Source organism: Epinephelus moara, chromosome 10 (genome assembly GCF_006386435.1).
Source record: "Epinephelus moara isolate mb chromosome 10, YSFRI_EMoa_1.0, whole genome shotgun sequence".
Classification (NCBI taxonomy): domain Eukaryota; kingdom Metazoa; phylum Chordata; class Actinopteri; order Perciformes; family Serranidae; genus Epinephelus; species Epinephelus moara.
This window is the reverse complement of record NC_065515.1, coordinates 4055760-4075830: the sequence shown is the minus strand read 5'-3', so window position 1 is coordinate 4075830 and position 20071 is coordinate 4055760. Positions and strand designations below refer to the sequence as shown.

Below are 20071 nucleotides of genomic sequence, written 5' to 3'. Positions count from 1 at the left end.
ACCAAGTAACCAGGTCATGATTTCTGTAAAGAGACATTGATGTTTAGTTTTTAAAATGTATTTTTTTAGGGCTTTGAGCGCCAAAAGCTGAGTGCCATTATGTTTTCTTATATTTGACAGATAGCAGACATCTCTACGGCCGATAACTCCAACACTCGGTCGCTTACACAGAAATAATCCATATTGCTAAAGAGCACCACAGGTAAGAAGAAAATATGCAGTTTTGATTTTCGGGTGAAGTGTCCCTTTAATGTTTTGTGTTTTACAAGAGGCAATGACCAAAATCATTATTATTATTATTATTATTATTATAATTATCATTCATGGGTGGACAGAAACATGACTACCCAATGAACGATGATGTCGCTCCCTGCTGCTGGCTGTGTAATAAAGCAACTGTTTGCAAACACATTTATCACAGAAACTTTTAAGGTGATAATATAACAGTGTTATTTTTACAGCCTGTTACCAAGATACACAATATTAACTCTTCTATCATTCTCCTTTACAGTGAGACTGTTGCAGTCATAACTTGTGTCTCCGGTCAATGACAGAATGCCAGATGTGCACTTAACAAAGCCTCTGAAGAGCCACAGAGGACACAGGCTGAGTAATAACTGTAAGAACCATAAACAATATTGTTTGAAGTGAGCTGGACTGACACAGAGACATATGAAGAGGGGGTGTGACAGAGAGTTAGGAGATCTGCAGGTGCACTAACAGTTTGACAAAACAAAAATTAAAAGAAAAATAATATAAATAAATAATGTAAGTATGATCTCAGCATGGTCAGCCTCTCTGCACACACTCACACAACATGAGTTCATAAACAAGTCCCTGCATGCAGAACTCTCAGTGTTCACATGTCGTGCACACGTTAAACCGCATCAACAGATGAACTTGAACTCAGAGGGATTGCTTTGGATTGACATGTAATAATTACAGGGTGTTTCAGGGGCAGCGTGAAACATGACTCCTCCACAGTAAGAGGTGTTTTTAACGGAGGGAAATCATTCGATACAAAAGCGGTGGCGTGAGCCCCGGAGACGTCAGCAGTCCCCGCCTTGAATTATAAGAATCAATTGTTCGATTTTTTTTTTTCTTCCAAAATCAGAATATTTGGTTGGAGGCGTTATCTGACTGTCAGACACACACACACACACACACACACACACACACACACACACACACACACACAGTGCGCGCGGCTATCAGAGGCACCAAAACATCTGGAGAAGTCAGACTGAAATAAAAACTCTCATCACATCACAGGATTTGTGTCATTCACTAGTTCTCCTGATCATCTTTCTGGAGACGGTCCAAGAGGTTTGAAGAATGCGTCGCACCTCAGCCTGGTATGGCTGGACGCTGTGTTTGTGCGCATCTTTGGCCGCGAGCGCGCAGGACTACCCCGAGGACGACGAGATGATTGTGGATTTGATCCGCGAGGACGGGACTGCACCTGGAACCGGAGCCGAGCCCGCTGCTGAGTTCCTCAAGTGCAACAAGGTATTAATAATCATTGTGTCAGGGGCACTGAAGCGCATCTTCTACATACTGCAAACAGCCTGCTATACCTGGAGCTGTGTACCTGACAAGTTACAAGTCTTCATCGTCTCATTATTATGCAGGGATGATTTTTATATTATATACATGTACCATATATTATTTTTTATCTCAGGGTCAAATAATCACGAGACAATGTTTGCTGCAGCTAAAACCATGTTGACAGATGAGCAGGATGAATGTGATTAACTGTTCATTACAAAGTATTGAGTGACATTTAAAAAAAACTTTCTGTGCGCATGCCTCATTTCTCCTGTAACGTGCATTGGGACAGAGCACCTGTACTTTGTGTTCTGTGCGCTGTGCTCCAGGCAGCTTGGCGCATGCCCGGTCAGTACCTGGTGGTTCTGCGTCAGGGGGCGCACGACTCTCACGTGCAGAGGACCATCAGGAGACTGAAAGCCAAAGCAGCCAGGAGAGGTTACCTGCTGGAGATCCTGCAGACGTACTCCGGAGCTCTGCACGGCTTCCTGGTGAAGATGAGCAGTGACGTCCTTCACCTGGTAACTGCTTCACTGGCTGTCAGCATGCTGCATGTGGTGGTGAATAAATAAAGGTGTGGGTTAACCTCTTGCAGGTGATCAATATAAGGACACTAAAAAATCTATTAACTCATGTAAACATCAGTGGATTTATTTGTTTTGCTCCTCATTAAAATACACAGTTGGTTTTAAAGTATTGAAAATAGTCACCTTGTTGGAAGTTTTATTTGATAAAGTTTCACCTCACCTGAATCACAGTGGATGAAATGAGGCTCATTGACACTGATCGACAGCAAGAACTCTTCAATATCAGTACAGACTTGCATCACCTATGCAGTTATTACAAGGCCGTAACCATGGAGTCAGCATAGAAGGGGACCAAATCCCTGCCGCCCCCCAAACAAATTCAAATTTTCAAAATGAAAGCTTGTTTGTCGACATATATTACACGTGCAGTGATATTTGATTGATTTGCACTTGCAAATCAGCTTACACTTTAGTCAAAGAAAACTTTATTTTATAGTTTTTGATAAATATATTACGGAAACATTTTGAACATATTTGAATGATCTTTAATTTGAGGTCATTCAGCAGTACAACACTTTTGGAAATCTAGATCAGTGGTTCCCAACTGGTTCAGCCACCGGTTCCAGATCTGTCATTAGTCGTTAGTTCAAGATCCACACAGTTTAGAATATTCAGCATCATACTTGTGTTTGGCCATGTCATCAAGCTAGGTTGTTGTCTCTGTTAAGTAGCTGTCTGTTATTCACTCACTCCACAGCAGGAAATGGCACTTCAAAATAAAGTGTGTTTTTTTTTTTTTACAAACACACCTTCTAAAGTCACTTGCAGTCCATTCAGAATGGACCCACGACCCACCAGTTGGTAACCACTGATCTAGAAAATGGAAGAACATACAGAACATAGAGTTGCATCTGAGGGTTCCACCTGAGGGTTAGCATATAGATGAAGAATAATAGCATATAGATGAAGAATAATAGCATATAAATGAAGAATAATAGCATATAGATGAAGAATAATAGCATATAGATGAAGAATAATAGAGGACCCAGGATAGACCCCTGAGGGACTCCGTGAAAAAAAAGGGCCATGAGAGGAGGAGAAGAACCTGACGGACAGTTCAGAATCAAACCAGTCTAGAGTCACATCACTGAGAACCTTCATCTGCTTTGATCACTGTCCAAAAAAATCCGAATTACATCCACTGTGATTCAAATAAAAAACATAAACAGTCCAAGGTGTTGCAATAGTAAACGGGCAGTTTCACAGTCATCAACCTCCTGTGCAGGCTTTTATTTATTTTTTTGCTTTAGACCCACATTAAAATTTCACTATGTTCCTACCAGGCACTGAAGCTCCCTCAGGTTCACTACATCGAGGAGGACTCGTCCATCTTTGCTCAGAGCGCCCCCTGGAACCTCCAGAGGTTACTGCAACCTCATGGTGGGACTCCTGAAAATGGGACATACAGGCCACCCAGTGAGTCCGCCTCTGTGTCTGTATCTTAAACACACACACACACACACACACACACACACACACCTGTAGTAATCATTATCACAAATCCACCTACCCTCTGTCCTCTGCAGATGATGGAGGGATGGCGGCGGTGTATCTGATGGATGGCAGTGTTCAGAGCTCTCACAGAGAGATTGAAGGACGAGTGCTCATCACAGACTTCAACAGCATCCCTGAAGAGGATGGAGTTAGAGTTCACAGACAGGTTACACACTCTCAAAGGAAATAACCTGTGTGTTTGCCAGTGCAGCTCAATAACAAATCTTTCACCAGCATGTCAAACCCTCTCTTCTCTACAGCCCAGTCAGTGTGACAGTCACGGCACGCACATGGCGGGGGTCGTGAGTGGGTCGGACTCTGGTGTTGCTCGAGGCACCACTGTTAACCTGGTCCGTGTGCTTAACTGTCAGGGGAAAGGGACCGTGTCAGGAGCTTTGGCGGGTAGGACACCTACTGTCTGTTGTACCACATCGAAAATGTGTTATGACCAGTGCCTCCCAGCACTGTCCACTGGTTGTCCTTCATTAAGCACAGCAGCTTTTTGCTTTTGTTTTACAGCATACTGGATCACTTTAGGCCCATTCACAGTAGTTAGCTGGAGATGAAGCTGCTTTTGCATGCAGCCATCTTGTGGAAACATGTTCAAAGGGAAAGGGAGGGCAACAACATCTGCAGCATCAGGGTTTATATATCTATATATTCAAATTAAGTGTATGATTTCTTTGTCTAAACATCTCTCTTCTGTCCTGCCCAGGTGTAGAGTATATCCGAGCAACTTTACTGGCCCGTCCTGTGGATGCTGTGGTTGTTTTGCTACCTTTCATTGGTGGTTTCAGCCGTTCATTAAACGCAGCCTGTCGGGACATGGTGGCTAACGGAGCTGTGGTCATTGCTGCTGCAGGGAACTACAGAGACGACGCCTGCCTCTACTCACCTGCCTCAGAGCCAGAGGTTACACAGCCCTTACGTTAAAGGGACAGTTTACCCCGGAATCACAAACACATATTTTTCCTCTTACCTGTAGTGCTACTTCTAGATATTTAGATAGGTTTGGTGTGAGTTGCAGAGTGTTGGAGATATCGGCTGTAGAGATGTCTCCTTTCTTCTAGCTCCATTATATTAGAGAGAAGGCAGGCATCTCTACGGCCAATATCTCCAACACAAAAAAAAATTCAGGCTGATAAACAGCACTACAGGTAAGAGGAAAAATATGTAGTTTTGATTCTGGGTGAACTGCCCCTTTACCTTCTTGTGTGTGCAGGTCATCACTGTAGGGGCTGTTAACTCAGCAGACCAGCTCATGTCACAGGGAGCAGGTGGGACCAACTTTGGACGCTGCGTTGATCTCTTTGCACCCGGCGATGACATCATTAGTGCCAGTAGTGACTGCAGCACCTGTTTTACCTCCAGGAGTGGCACGTCACAGGCTGCTGCACATGCTGCTGGTGCGCACACACACACACCTAAAATGAAGACAGAACATGAGTAACTAAAATGATCTGTGTAGCTGTGGTAGAAGTGCTTTACATTTTGGTTTGTGCACCTGTAGGTGTAGCAGCAGTGATCCTGTCGTCCAATCAGAAAGCGGCACCGGTGCAGGTCCTGCAGGTGATGCTGCATCATTCCGTCAGCAACACCATCAACTTCCTCTCTCTGTCTGACACACATCGCCTCGTCACGCCAAACCTGGTAGCAGCCATGCCTCCTGCCAACAGCACAAGTCAGTGATGCACAACACTTAATCTTACACACACACACACACACACACACACACACATACTCACACACTCACACTGTGTGTCTGTTTGGGTGTGCAGACAGGGAGCTTCTGTGTCGTTCAGTGTGGTCAGAGAGGTCAGGCGTCACGAGCGCTGACAGGGCCATCAGCCGCTGTCGTCAGGGGGAGGAGATGATGAGCTGCAGCAGCTACACTCCTGACCACGTCCACGTGGGAGAAAGCATCACTGTGAGTTCACACTGATTTCTCCTTTTCACTAAAAAACACTTCAAAGTGAGGTCTTATGTTTAAACCCGTCACTCTGTGTTTACAGGTGAACAGAGGGCGGATGGAGTGTGTTGCCTATAACGCTCCAGGGGGCACAGGTGTGTATGCTGTGGCACGTTGCTGTGTGATAAGTGGTCTGCAGTGCCAGGTCCATGCTAGTCCTGAGCCCGGACGAGATGCTGAGTGTGTCGGCTTGCAGCACCACCTGACCGGTAAGTAACAACTATAAGACTACTTTGCTTTCCTGCAGAGAGGTAGATAAGAGGATCGATACCACTTTCATGTCTGTCCATTAAATGTAAACCAGCAGATGTTTAGGGACTGTAAGAAAATTACTGGGGTGGAGAGAGGGGGCAGAACTTTATGTTTATGTTATGTCCCTCCCCAGGGCACAGTGGTAGAGGGTCATGGGAGGATGCCAATGAAGCAATATTACATCAATTGGCCAAAGGGGGGCGCTATAGCAACCGATTGAAATTGCAAGCTTTGAATGGGCATATCTCATCCCCCGTATGTCGTAGAGACATGAAACTTTGCACAGAGATGCCTCTCCTCATGAGGAACACATTTGCCTCAAGAACCCATAACTTCCCCTTATATAGATTTTCCGCCATTTTGAATTTTTTGAAAAACACTTCAAATGGATCTCTTCCTAGGAAGTTTGAGCGATCTGCATGAAACTGGGTGAACATAATCTAGGGACCAATATCTAAAGTTCCCTCTTGGCAAAAGTTGGAAAACTTACTAAAACTGTGAAGCATGACAGGAGGGATGGGAGAGAGAGAGCAAGGAAGACGTGCAGCAAAGAACAAAGGCTGGATTCCAACCCCCACCGCTGCAACAAGGCCTAGCCACACCTTTCCCATATGAACTACCAGTGCGCCCCACTTGTAAGTCAATACAACATATAAACACTTTAACTATCTGCCTTTCAACGTGCTACCTCAACTACTAATGTACAGTTTTAGCCCACTAACTATCCCACTATTGGCAATGGTACTACTGTACTTTCAATAAAGCAATCGTACTATCAAACTCACAAACACTCTGTCTGAATACATTGCTCTTCTTAATGGGTTCAGTTGACTATTTAATCTGCAATGTCCTATGACCTGTATCCCAAACACACACCATGTGAAACTGTACATGGGCAACTGTGCACTCAGTGGGTATGGACTAGTTAATTAATATGTGAGCAGGTACTGGTACCTTTGAACAGAGCCAGACCAGACTCATTTCCAGTCGTTATGCTATAAGCTAAATACCTCCCGCTGCCAACTTTATATTTAAAGGAATACTTTAGTCTCCAAATGATCAGTTGTACATCAGTTACTCACTTCCTGTTACACTGAATGAAGAATCCAAAAACAGGGCAAATTCTTGATGAACTAAAGTCAAAGGCGACCATGTTTAACAACAGCAAAACTGTATCCAAACGTGTTTATAAACTCTCACATGACTCTTGTCGTATAATCCAAGTCTCATTTATCCAGGCGTATGCTCAGTGAGAACGGACAGACGTTAAACGTACGGCTCATTTATACACCTTTAAAGTACGAAAACAGATACGTCTGTTTAAAACAAAAACGTCACCACCCTCGTAATTCCATGCGTCCTTTATGATGGCATAGATACAGCCAATAGATGGCACTAGAGAGCACAGTCAAAAGTTTCACACAACGGCGAAGGAGGTCGTAATAATGTACCTTTAAACGGAGGCATTGCTGTAGGCGGCGAAGGTCTGTGTGGTGATTACAAATACAGATGAAACGAATGAGTACAGACAGAAGGCTCCGTCCATCTTCGTATCTTACGTTGAGCAGAAATGACCCTTAATCGATGCTCTCTTCAAAGCCAGACTTAACTTAAACGAACAATAATTTTCCCTCCCTGAACACAGAAGCTGCCGTGACCAGTTTGTTTGTGTTATGATGCACTTTTAGGCAACAGTAGATCTGCAGCTCCCGTGTTCGGCTGTGCACATGCTGCGTTTTTGGTGCCCTAAAATCCATTGTTTTAAATGTGTATGCACAACAGGCTTGCTCAAATGCCGATGCAACGCGTTCCTGAGCACCTATTTTTGATGCATGTCATGTGACGGGAAACAACCAATCACAGCCCACAGATATCTTTCTGCACTCAGGATTTCTGGTAAGCAGGCTACGATACTGTGTGCACAGCATGTGTGCGGCGCCTACAGCTGCTGTATTTGTCAATGAAGTCCGGCTTTGAAGAGAGCGTGAATAAGTTTTACTATCAGTTCCCTGTTGGAAAGGGCCGTCTGTTTGGGAAGTACTCAGCAAACGACTGGAGAAATGAAACCTGGATTATTCTGCAGGAGTTGCGTGAGAGTTTGTAAACGGATGTTTTGATTTAGTTTTGCTGCTGTTAAACATGGACCCCAATGAGTTCAATTCATAAAGAATTTTTCTTCAGTTTTGGATTCTTAAGTTCACCTGAGGCATGCAAGAAAAACTGGGTTTTCTTTACAAATCCAACATAACACAGGATGAATAACTGATATACAAACAGTCATTTAGGAGGTGAAGTGTTCCTTTAATGGAGAGACATGAGATTGGCATCAATCCTCTCATCTAATTCTCAGCAACAAAGTACATAAACATATTTCTGAAAACGTCACTCTGCTCCTTTCTAAGTGATATCTGCTGATGAGCTAGAGTCAGTCCAACTGTAGTGTACACAAACAACCTTTCAACCGAGCGTGAGCTTTTGATGTGGCTGCATTTAGAACACCTTGGTCAATTATGCCAGTTACCATGGCAATCACCCTGAAAGGAAAATGTACTCCCTGCCAACATAAATACCAGCTTTGTGTGCAGTATAAAGCGCGGGGTTGTCAACCGTCATAACACCTGAATGGTCTCTTAATTTACATTATTACATTATAAACCTCATTCACTGCCTTCATGATGACTCCAGTGTGGTCAGCGTGAGCTCGTCTGAGAGTCATTGATGGACAAAACCTGAAGACAGTGGAGTACGAGCACTGCTGGGTCGTTGGGTGATCACACACAGATGCTATTTTGATACTTCACGTGTACTGTCCTTATTCTATATTGTGAAGGGCTCATTGGATGAGACCATATCAACCCATCCATGAGCCCCTCACATGATGGAATAAATACGTTTGAAAGTTGTGGCCTGTTTGAGCTCATGTAAACACACACAGCTCATGTCTCTCTAGGCTGCACATCTTGGTCCACTGCCGAGATCTCGTCTGACTCTCGTCCACATCACGGTGATCGGAAGCGTTGTGCTGTGAAAGACGGGGTGACATCACACGCCGTGTGCTGCCACGCTCCATCCTTAGAGTGCCGCCTGTTGGAAAACATATCAGGTGTTAAACCTCAGGTGAATATGTGAAACAAATGTCTGTGATGATCACGTCCCAAACTTCCCCTCAGGCCCTCACCTGTTGCTGCCGTTGTATTGCAGGTGGAGGTGTCCTGTCCCTCCGGCTGGACTCTGACAGACTGTAGCGCCGTCTCTCAGGGCTCGGCTATCTTTGGGCCAGTTGCTAAGGGCAACAGTTGCCGTGTCCACAGTGCCACAGGAGCTGAGGGGGCAGCTGGCATCGCTGTTTGCTGTCGTGTCAGACCACCAGAGCAGCCCGCCACAGCTCACTGATCCACTCACACCACCTCGATGTCAAACACCTTGAAAACAGTTTTGGTTTTTCTCTACCGTCGTCATCTTGTCTTTTCTTCAGTGACTGTGAGCTCCTCTGTGACGCTGTCTGTGTTTCAGTTTTAGGATTAGGTCCAAATATGCTCCAGTGTGGTATTAATGTCTCAAATGTTGCCGCATCTCATGTTGTCTTGTTTGCTATTTTTTAAACCATACAGTTTGTAAAATGTAACCAAATATTTTTGTATCTTTTACTAAACAGTTATGATAAAAAGTGATTTCACAAACATCATCTGTGAGTTTCCTTTTTTGGTTTGTTTTTTATAAAATCACAGTTATATTTATCCAACATACTGTCCGCATGCTCTTAACAAACTGAATAAACTAAACTTTATGATTTATAAGACAGCTTATTATACTTTTTCAAAGGGACAGTTTACGTTCAAACCAACACTGGGTGAGAGGCAGGGTTCACCCTGGACAGGTCACCAGACGATCACAGGGCTGACACATAGAGACAGACAACCATTCACTACGGACAATTTAGAGTCACCAATTAACCTGCATGTCTTTGGACTGTGGGAGGAAGCTGGAGTACGAACCAGGAACCATCTTGCTGTGAGGCGACAGTGCTAACCACCGCACCACTGTGTGATAAAGGACAGTGAAGAGTTGACACACAGAAGGACAGGCAGCAGCTGAAACACCCATCAGAGCACACACAACTCACCACAGACGTTGTCATGACGGGTGTAGGAGAGTGTTTCCAGCTCTGACTGCAGGTGAGGAGCCAGGCAGCAGCAGCAGCAGCGGTGGCGGCGCTGTGGGTAACCAGCCTGATTAGCAGCTTGATTAATGAGCCAGTTATCTTCTGCTTACTTTGTTTTGCATTTCATCTGGAACAGTAGGTGCACACAGAACAAAACCACTTTGCTTTATGCTTGACTGAAACACATTTGTCTGACCCGAGCAGTGAACTGCTTTTATGTGACAGTGAACGGAGTGAAAAACACCATTTAAACCAAGCACACTCAGAGGACTTAAATCCTGATTGTTACTGATTCAGACGGACTGATTCCAGCATGGAGAGCAACACACTGCCAGCTTAGGTGCACTGATGAGTGGACTGAGGTTTGATTGGCACAGGAAAATCTGACACCATTACTGCTCAAGTGTTGCAGCCCTTCATCAACATTTGTGTCATCAGTGTGAGGAGGACTCTCAGTAAAGAACATCAGCCATGACATGAGGGTGAGGGTGATGTGTCAGTGCACATCATTTTTTAACCAATAGGCCTGCAGGAAAAGCACAGGCATTAAAAATAATATTCATGAGTGACTTTGAGGACCTTAAAACTGAAGCAGCTAAATGGAACTCAGCCATCAGTAATTCTGTTATTTCCACCTGTGCCCTTCCTGCTGTGACGAGTCAAAATGTCTTCAATGAAAAACATATTTATTGTCTGCAGGATCAAATCAGATGAGCTATTACAGGAATAACCCTAACCCTAACGCCTTTCTGGTCCTCTGCCACTCAAAGTGCTTTTACACTATGAGTCACATTCACCCATTCACACACTGGTGGCCGGGGCTACCACACATGGCGCCACCTGCTGCCAAGTAACCATTCACACGCTCTCACACACTGATTGATCAGCCATCAGGAGCAATTTGGGGTTCAGTATCTTGTCTAAGGATACTTTGACATGTGGGCTGGAGGAGCTTGGGATCGAACCACTGATCTTCCAATTAGTGGACCATTTGTATATCAATAACATACCCCACGTTATGCTAAATTCATGACGAACAATTTCTTTTCTCACACGCCTCCACAGTGAACAAAGAATCCAAAAACAGAGAGAATTCCCAATGAACTGAAGTCATGGGGGGCTGCAAAACTACACCAAAACGTCTGCTTACAAACTCTCTTACATGGCCTTATTTATCCAGTCATATGCTCAGTACTTCACCGACAGCCCTTTATCTATGCTCTCTTCAGCTCCAGACTCCATTGAGGAAAACGGTAATTTTCCCTCACTGCCTCGATCAGATAGTTTGTGTTAATGTGCGACTTTGGTGTTTTAAAGATTTAGCTCAGATTCACCAAAGTCACACATTAACACAAACAAACTATTTGATCGAGGCAGGGGTAAACCAGCAGCTCCTGTGTTCAGCGGGGTAAAATTACTGCTTTTTTCTACGGAGTCTGGCTTTGAACACAAAGCATGGATTAAGTTCAGTTCCCCGTTGGCAATGGCTGTCTCTTTGGGAAGTACTGAAGTCCTCTATGACTTCTGCCTCTGTGATCTCCAGTGGTACTGCTCCATTTTGTGTGGTGTAAGCTCTCAGAAATTTTGCACAAATACAAAGGAAATGAACGCACAGTATGGACAGAAGGCTCTGTCCGTATGGAGCTTTATCCCCATCTTTATTCAAGAGAGTGGTATATCAGTTTAAGAGCATTATTTATTGATTTCACGTTCAGATTTTGTGATATTGTCCCTCAAACCCTGCCCTCGCACTCAAACAGTCTCTGCTTGCACTTAGATCTGCTCAAACTGTGCGCTCAGATACCATGTTGCTCGCACAGATTTCCTGCTCCAGCTTCAGCTCTTCTCCTCTCACTCAAGCTGCTTCTGTGCGCTCGTGGAATTTCTGCTCTCAGATTTCTTGGATTTTTTTGTGTAACAGCCCTGTCAAAATCCCCCATCCAATAGAACTCCAGGTTTATTGTTGACCAATGAAATGATCCCTGCCTCCGTGCAAGTGCGCTCGCTTTAGTTTTGGAGTGACCCGTCCGGGTGGGTTCTCTTTAACCGGGTTCATCCACTCCCACCCTCAAGGGCTTTATTAAATGTTCTTCACTTGCTTTCTTTACAACTTTTGGGGGCTGTTAATTTACACACATGCAGCCATATTTTTTGCTGTAAAAGCCACATAGAATATACATAATGATATAAACCTGGCGTTCTATTGGTCGGGGGTTTTGACAGGGTTGTTACACAAAACAATCCAAGCACAAGGCAGAAATCTGAGAGCAGAAATTCCACAAACGCACAGAAGCAGCTTGAGCGTGAGGAGAAGAGCTGAAGGTGGAGCAGGAAATCTGTGCAAGCGACATTGTATCTGAGTGCGAGCACACAGTTTGAGCAGAAACAGAGTAGATCCAAGCGCAAGCAGAGGCTTTTTGGGTGCGAGGGCAGGGCTTGAGGGACAATATTTAAATCTGAACGTGAAATCAATAAATAATGCTCTCAAATTGATAAACCACTCTCTTGAATAAAGTTAGGAAAAAAGCTCTATATGTCCGTCCCTGTAACTAATGTTGAGCGTAAATGACCCTTAATTGATGCTCTATTCAAAGCCAGACTTCATTCATACAAACAATTTTGCCTCCCTGAACACAGAAGCTGCCTCGATCAGTTTGTTTGTGTTATTATGTGACTTTAGGCAACAGTAGATCTGCAGCTCCCGTGTTCGGCGCAAATAAGCTGTTGTTTTCCTCAATGAAGTTGACTTTGAAACGAGCATAGTTTCATTTTACTTTCAGTTCAGCTTCCCGTTGGAGAGGGCCGTCTGTTTGGGAAGTGCTGAGCATCCGACTGGATAAATGAGACTTGGATTATACTGCATGAGTTCTGGTTTTGGATTCTTCGCTCACTGTGGAGGCATACATGAAAAACAACACAAATTCAGCCGAGCAAGGTTTCAGTAACTAATATACAAATGCTTATTTAGGGGGTGAAGTGTTCCTTTAAGAAGAAATCCTGCAGAAATCAACATTAAAAGGTAAAAGTGAAGGTGCACCAACACTTCGTCAGGCGACATGTTGACATACATAAAAACAATGTTTACAAAAGGTTGTGCATTCCAGTTTATTTTATATCAAATTTCCCCTTAATCAAACTCTGATGTACAAATTAAAACTGAGTTTTAACATGCATTACAGAATCCTGCCATGGCAGAAGTGACTTTTCAAAATCGAATGACAGTAAAAACCCGTACAGATGCCAATCCCTACCCACGCACTTCCCCATCCCTCCCTGCATCCCAGGATTAAAACTAAAGATTGTTTCGAAGTTGCTGTTTGTTTTGAGTAGTTGTGGTGATGTAGCAGTGGGGCAAACCTAGGAGAGACTCTCGGGCTGAATGCGACTCCTGTTGCCATGACCGTGTATCACTTGGCACAGACTGCATGCAGCTCCATCAGATAGCACGTAGCCAGCCACAGAGAGGGGGCATGTTTGTGACAGTGAGCGCTAATGACCAAATTACACAGCAAACAACACGGGGAGGGGGAGGGGGGCTGTTTTTCTTCTTTTTTTTTTATCTCTGTCACACAAAAGACAAACTTCACCACCACTTACTGCCACACATGCAAACGTGCCGCACAGCACGACGTGACATTCACATCTAGTGAGATAGAGAGGGAAATGGGCTGGGTGGAGTGAGGAGTGTGTGTGTGTGGTGTGTGTGTGTGTGTGTGTGTGGAGGGGCTTTGAGGACGCAGAGGAGCCTCAGTGGAGTGATCACATGATGACTCCCAACAGAAAACCGTTTTTGCATGATAGGTTCTCACACTGTAAACATTGACCTGTTAAAGCTGAGAGCTAGTCTGCTAAGCTAGTTTAGGCTCATGTCGTCAGAACATCTGAGTGAAAAGTGTGGCGTCCCTAAAACTATCTAGCATAAATCAGTATCTACAAAGTGTCTCTGCCTGAGCGCAGAGTGAAAAGAAGCAGCATTTTTACCATCACCTACACCCTGTCCTGTCACCTACACCCTGTTTTATTAGGGTAAAACTTCCACCCCCCCTCCCCTCCCACATACACACACAATCAACAACCAACAGTTACATTCCTACAATCCTTTGTCACAACACACAGAGGACATTTTCCCTGTATTATTTTGGGTCTAATGGGGATGAAGAAGCCCTCTTGCACTCCTACAGCGACACTACTTGACCAAAGGAGACACTAGTTTGGTGTCACGGTGAGGACAGGTGGAGTTAACCCACGTGTCAGAAGTGGGGTGGGGAGGAGAGATCGGGAGGTTAAGGCACTTCAAGTCTCCCGATGATTGGGGGCACGGATGATGGATGCACAGGCGTTGTCCTCGTGTCAAACTAGAGCTACATTTGGGTTCAGCTCCTCTGTGTGTGTTTCCAAAGGTAGACAAAAGCAAAAAAGGCAAAGCAAAAAGAAAAAAAACCTGATAAAGCAGAGGTAACAGTGAGGCGAGGAGGACTTGTTGTTTGCGAGCAAAGTGAATGAGTGACACACGCTTGCATGTTTTTCACAAGTTCTATCATCATGTATGTGTGTGTGTGTGTGTGTGTGTGTGTGTTTGTGTGTGTAACCTTGGCACCTAAAAATAAAACATGCTCCTGAGCTCCCCCTCAGTCGGCACTGACGGCCCACCGCGACTGATCCGTGCACTTCCAGATCAGCTTTTCTTGCATAAGGCTTGAGTCCCTAAACATCCTCTACATTATTCAATTCATCCAGAGTCAAAGAAAAAGTGGCAAAGAAAATAAAACACAGCGATGAAGAGAATAAAAATCCAGCACACGAGGCTGCCTGACAGCGACAAGAAGTAGAGTCGAGGGCGAGTGCTGACCATGGCACTGCTTGCTTCAGATTGCTGCGGGTCGGGACTTGTCCTGTTTATGGGACAGGGCCTGCCCTGTACTGCGTCCCCGTGGCTACACTGCGGTCACCAGGGCGAAAGTTAAAGTCACAGGCAGAGTGGCTTGCTATCAGGGCTTCCATGTGTCTGCATAAGTGGCACTGAAAATATAAAAGCAAAAGAAGAAGAGGACGCGCTGGCGAGGACGCTCTAGAGGAACTGACCAGTGCTGCTGTACGTCACAATAGACTGGGCTGGACTATAAAGTGCATACTTAACCCCACCCCTCCCAAGTGCTCGTGTGTGGAGGTGTTCCTGTACAAGTGCACACGTGTGTGTGAGTTCCTCTAGAGCGGCTAACGTGACCTCTCGCTATTTGCATGGCTGTGGAGAAGAGCACAGGAGACTTTAAAATATTATCTTACACTGGAAATTACATCTATGGAACAAATCTTTACAATATGAATATGTCTATGTAGATACATTGGCAAATATGAGCAGAAAATTGTTAAAACACAACCCAAACCCATCCTCCACCTTGCTGTCATTCTGAGTGAATGAATGAATAAAAGGATAAACTGAAGTCATCCGTGATTGAGGAAGGTTTTTTTTTTTCTGTACTTCCCACCGTAATCAACTCTGCTGCCCTTAATGATAATGCATCTCCATCATCGCCTTGGCTGCTCTGAAAGGAAGTAATTTATGATTTATTCATAGCTCCTTCGTTGCCATAGCGACCAAGAGAATAAGTGTTCTGATTGGCTTGTTGTGGAGTCCTAAATGTCCTGACCAATCAGAGGCAAAGTGCAGCCCTTTCAGTCGGCTGCCCGGAGCTGTGCCGCCTCTCCTTCGGAAGAAACCTGCTGGCTGGAGGAGCTAGGGGTCGACATCCTCTAGATCGCTCTTTGAATCGCCAAGCATCATGGGAGACTCCGACCCCTGGGAGAGACACACACAATAGTAATAGCTGTTAACATGAGCACTCTGACATTTGGGTGTTTTAGGAGGAAAAAGAGCAAATGGTGAAACATTTCTGTGCTCAGCAGTGACAGAGGGATTATGACTTCTACACAGCGCACTGATTATCCAGAACAAGTCTGACGGTCTTGTGCTGTGTGGGCATCCTGTCAGGCACAGCAGGAGTCAGAGAAGAATGGAGCAGTTTTTAAATCCACTGCTAATAACAGCCGTGGGAGGTAACAAACTGCCTTCACAGCTTCTGACAGAAGCTGCTGAGATGTTCCATTTTTGCTCCATTCTTCTCTTTTTTGGCTGCGCGAACAGAGCATGAGTCACACAAGACGCCTGCTGCGCTGGGGGGCTACCTGTCGGAGGCTGCGGTCAGCGTTCTCATTCGCTGGGCTGCCGTCAGAGCCGTTGCTGCTGCCAGACTGCTCCTTCTCGTTTAGCAGTGCTGTGGCGTAGGCCAAAGTATCCTGTGGAGTTTTATAAACACACAATGAAACATAGTGAGTTGAGTGAATACGAGAAAGATAAACATCAAATACAAGTGACAGTGTGTGTGTTTGTGTCGAACTAGAGGGGGTCATATCACGCTGATTAACACTTTCTATGTGTGTGTACCTGTGCAGAGATGGTGCGCTGGAAAGTTTTGTTGGTGGATGTCTCATTGGAGACGTTGCTCTGTGGCGTCCAGTAATGCTCTGTCATCTGAGGGAAGAGTGCCGAAACACAATGAGCGAACAGGATCATCACAAAGTATTTCATCACAGTGTTTAAAATGAATTCATCCAGTGCGTTCTGGTGTTTCTACACACGTGTGTTGAAACTTGCCTTTTTCTGCAGCCACTGTACGGCCCAGCTCCAGTGACCTGACAAGTCCTTGAAGTAATCCTTGGCTGGAGAACACCTGGTGGAAAAATAACAGGAGGCTCAGAATTATGTCGAACAATTTGTCTGTCAAAAAAAAAAATCATTAAAGTATCATCATGCAAAACAAAGTACATCTAAGGAGAATTAATACTCCTGCACAACTCTTTACTTTGACCCTTAAATGAACTCACTTCTGGGCCAATGTGACCAGGAACTTCACACACTGGTAGCAGCGTCTGCTGTCCACGTTGTTGCTCTGGTGCATCAAAGCTGAGAAGAAAAATCTCTCAGTTAGGTTTTTATACCTTCAATAAATCCATTCAAACAAACTGATGCTGCTGCCAAGAGGCATGGCAGACTACCAACAATGTTGATAAGAGAAATATTACATTGTAGAAGGCTGATTTGCTGCCAGCTGTAGGCATTAGAGCAAAACAACAAAAGCACTGTGACATACCTAGAAGGCCTTTCTCTGACTCAAAAGCGTACTTGAGTCTCTGGGTTTGCAGATGGTCTTCCATTACCTGATGTTAAAGATTTAACTGATGTTAGAAAATCTGATAACAGCAATCAGATGTCATATAGTGACAGATTAAAGGGTGAAGGGTCACAGAGTTAACTGGTGTCACTCACCAGCAGCTCCTGCAGCATCTGAAAAATGTTCTTCAGTTCATGAGGTGGAGCCGTCTCCAGCTGGGCCTGCGAGACACAAAGTATTTAGATCATTTTAAAACAAAGAACACTCATAATCAACCAAAAGTCTGTCAGCACTGGTCATTGTCTCTTTGGGGTTTTGTGAAGCTTCTTTTACCTTGAGCAGCTGCAGCACACCCAGAGAGAAGGGCTCGTTACAGTACGCAATGTAGGTCACCATCTCTATCAGGAGGGACAGCGGACCTGACAGTTCACGCATGGCAAACATCACCTGTAAATGAAAAACATCGAAGATGTTCTGAGCTTATTTCATATTTGTTTTACAGTTTAAGATGACTCCATACAGACTGTGTGAGTATTTTAACGACTGTTGGTGTCATTAGTCTGAAAAAGTTTAAAACCTTGTTAGTTGTCGGTTTGTTACCTCTAGAAGGTAGGACTGCCCCTCCGGAGTGAAGAGTGAGGCCAGGATGTCGGTGTGTAGTGGGAGGAGTGGGCTGGAGGACGGGACGCAGCTCACACGCAGTTTAAACCCTGCAGGAGCTACACGGGAGAACAGGTGAGAATTAAAAAGGATCAGACTGAGAGCTGGAGTGTACAAAAGCATCAACCCTGTGAACGTCAAGATGCAAGTGTCTCACTCTGCGTCCGCTGGGAGTTGAGGTCAGTGTGCAGCGTGATGAGCGCCAGAGTGTTGTGGAGGTGAAGGAACTCCCGAGCCTGAGCTGGACTCCACCGCCGGTTCTGTGGAGACACACAGATGAATATCTGAATAAACTGCACTAAAAATAAACAGCACTATATAATAACAAGCTCATCGTTGGTGCATTCCTACTTAAAGGCAGCAGAAAGTGAATGTGCCATTGACCAACACAAACCTGGTCTAAAGTCAATAGTGCAGTATTTTCCTGCTATTTAAAGGGCGCATTATTCTAATAGTAAGCTGCCGCTACATATGCAGGTCCACAACAGACGTACACTCTGCTAGTTACACACACACACACACACACAGGGTCGTGCAGATGGGTTGTGGGTGGGTGATATAATACATCATTAATGAGGAAAATATGAATGTGAACATAGCAGAGATCAGAGCAGAGCTGCTCTCCGGCTCCCCATTAAGAGGAACACTGTGCATCTTATACAACAGGAACATTGTAACTTCACTAATTCAGATGCTGAAAGTTTGGTTCTGTTGAGTTTGTAACAGGGGTTGCGTTAACCGGATATTCTCGGTCATTGACCGTTTTTTACAACAATGACCGGAAAATCTGAAGGCCGTCGGTCATTTTGATCGGTTGCAATTACCACCCCTGCCCATTTGGCGGCGGAGTGCACAGTACTGCAGAGAAAAAGTCATTCATCTGCTTCATGTAGCGTTGTTGACATAACGCCCTGGTAACACCGGACGCGGAACCGAAGCGCAGCACCCAGCAGCGGAGGCAGTTTTCAGTCAGCGCCCATGTTAACCTATCTGACTGTCCACACAGGCCGCTGAGCAGAGCAGAGTGCCTGCAGAGGCAGCGCTTCAGTTCGGCGTCTGGTCTATTTTTCACGGGAGCCGCGTGCGCTTCTGTCGAGCTGGATCGAGCGGATCGTACCAAACAGGAAGTCGGACACAGAAAAGACGAGAGAATCCGGCCAGTTTTCAAAATAAAATAACAACAGCACACACTGAGGAACGTGAGGAGAAAATACCGTGTTTATAATTTAAAATAACACAACAGTGCATAACCGAACACATTTTTCAATACCATAATCACTTCATTACAATTTTAATTTTGTGTCACCGAGCCTACAGGCATAACTACATAACGCCCTGGACACACCGGACGCGTTAGTGACGCGTTAGTGCCGTCCGGTGTGTCCAGGGCGAAGCCTAATGGCACGGGTGTGTGGATGTCTGTTCATCTTTTCGTTCATGTCCTTATTAATGCACACTTTATAACTTGCTTGTTGGATTTATTAAAAACGAACAAATGAAAACTAAATGTCTTTGAATATCTTTATTATCATTTAAAAACGAAAATTAAAATGACCGGTAAAAATAGATTATGACCGGATTTTTATGACCCTGTCGGTCAAAATGACCGGCGACAAAAAAGTCTAGCGCAACGTCTGGTTTATATCTACAGTTTTTTAGTTTTGCTGCTTAAATGTCGCAAGGTATTTGCTGCAGTGACATTACTGCCCTTGCTGTATTGATCTCTCTGCAACAACTCTCTGTACGTGTACGTCTGGTCTGTTCAAAACTTTTTTTGTGGCTGAATATAATTTGTAGCTTCTTAAAATATGACTGAGGATAGTGACAGTGAGATACTGGCTACAGCTGCATTTGTAGTAGTGATAAAACGGCGAAAAACATAGAAGGAGCATCAGATGGACTGTGTTCAAAATGAATGCGCCACAATAATATTAAAAACCAGCGACAATTAATCAGTCATATATAATGTGTGTGGGTGGGGCATAAGCACATAGAGTGAGCAGCAGCAGCGACCCACCGTCTGACACCGGCACACTGTGAGGACGGAAACAGCGCTCGGTGGGGACAGAGCACCTGCTGCACTGTTGCCAACTCCTCAGTAAGAAAAGTAGCTATTGGCTGTCCTAAAAGTCGCTAGAAGTCGCTAAATGACGTCATCGCCTAATTTGCATAATTGTCCATATGCATGTAATTGTAATGGCTGCTGTAGGAGAGAGGAATAACGTCGTGG

The 20071-nt window shown here is 44.7% G+C and overlaps 2 protein-coding genes across 4 annotated transcripts in view; one reads left to right on the top strand and one right to left on the bottom strand.

Annotated features, from left to right (window-relative positions):
* The first annotated feature begins 557 nt into the window (after positions 1–557).
* pcsk9 (proprotein convertase subtilisin/kexin type 9) lies at positions 558–9497 on the top strand. Its single transcript, XM_050056025.1, has 13 exons — positions 558–619; positions 1292–1509; positions 1878–2069; positions 3419–3551; positions 3662–3795; positions 3890–4031; positions 4345–4541; positions 4852–5035; positions 5140–5310; positions 5408–5556; positions 5642–5807; positions 8801–8967; positions 9052–9497. The coding sequence occupies exons 2-13, from the start codon at positions 1336–1338 to the stop codon at positions 9241–9243; spliced, it is 2001 nt and encodes a 666-aa protein (XP_049911982.1). The 5' UTR covers positions 558–619; positions 1292–1335; the 3' UTR covers positions 9244–9497.
* A 4429-nt stretch (positions 9498–13926) lies between these two features.
* The window catches only part of usp24 (ubiquitin specific peptidase 24), a 47056-nt gene continuing 40911 nt past the window's right edge, over positions 13927–20071 (bottom strand). For all 3 annotated transcript variants that reach the window (XM_050056024.1, XM_050056022.1, XM_050056023.1), the window contains 10 exons: positions 17999–18101; positions 17782–17900; positions 17515–17628; positions 17337–17402; positions 17161–17227; positions 16895–16973; positions 16665–16740; positions 16455–16541; positions 16196–16306; positions 13927–15809 (listed from right to left, as the gene is read on the bottom strand). In XM_050056024.1, coding sequence (XP_049911981.1) covers positions 15747–15809; positions 16196–16306; positions 16455–16541; positions 16665–16740; positions 16895–16973; positions 17161–17227; positions 17337–17402; positions 17515–17628; positions 17782–17900; positions 17999–18101 — 885 coding nt within the window. In that variant the 3' untranslated portion in view covers positions 13927–15746. The remainder of the gene's footprint in view (positions 15810–16195; positions 16307–16454; positions 16542–16664; positions 16741–16894; positions 16974–17160; positions 17228–17336; positions 17403–17514; positions 17629–17781; positions 17901–17998; positions 18102–20071) is intronic.

Coding starts and splice junctions, on each gene's coding strand:
- pcsk9 (XM_050056025.1), top strand. CDS start 1,336: ATGCGTCGCACCTCAGCCTGGTATGGCTGGACGCTGTGTTTGTGCGCA. Junction 1,510..1,877: donor AGTTCCTCAAGTGCAACAAG/GTATTAATAATC, acceptor GCTGTGCTCCAG/GCAGCTTGGCGCATGCCCGG. Junction 2,070..3,418: donor GCAGTGACGTCCTTCACCTG/GTAACTGCTTCA, acceptor TGTTCCTACCAG/GCACTGAAGCTCCCTCAGGT.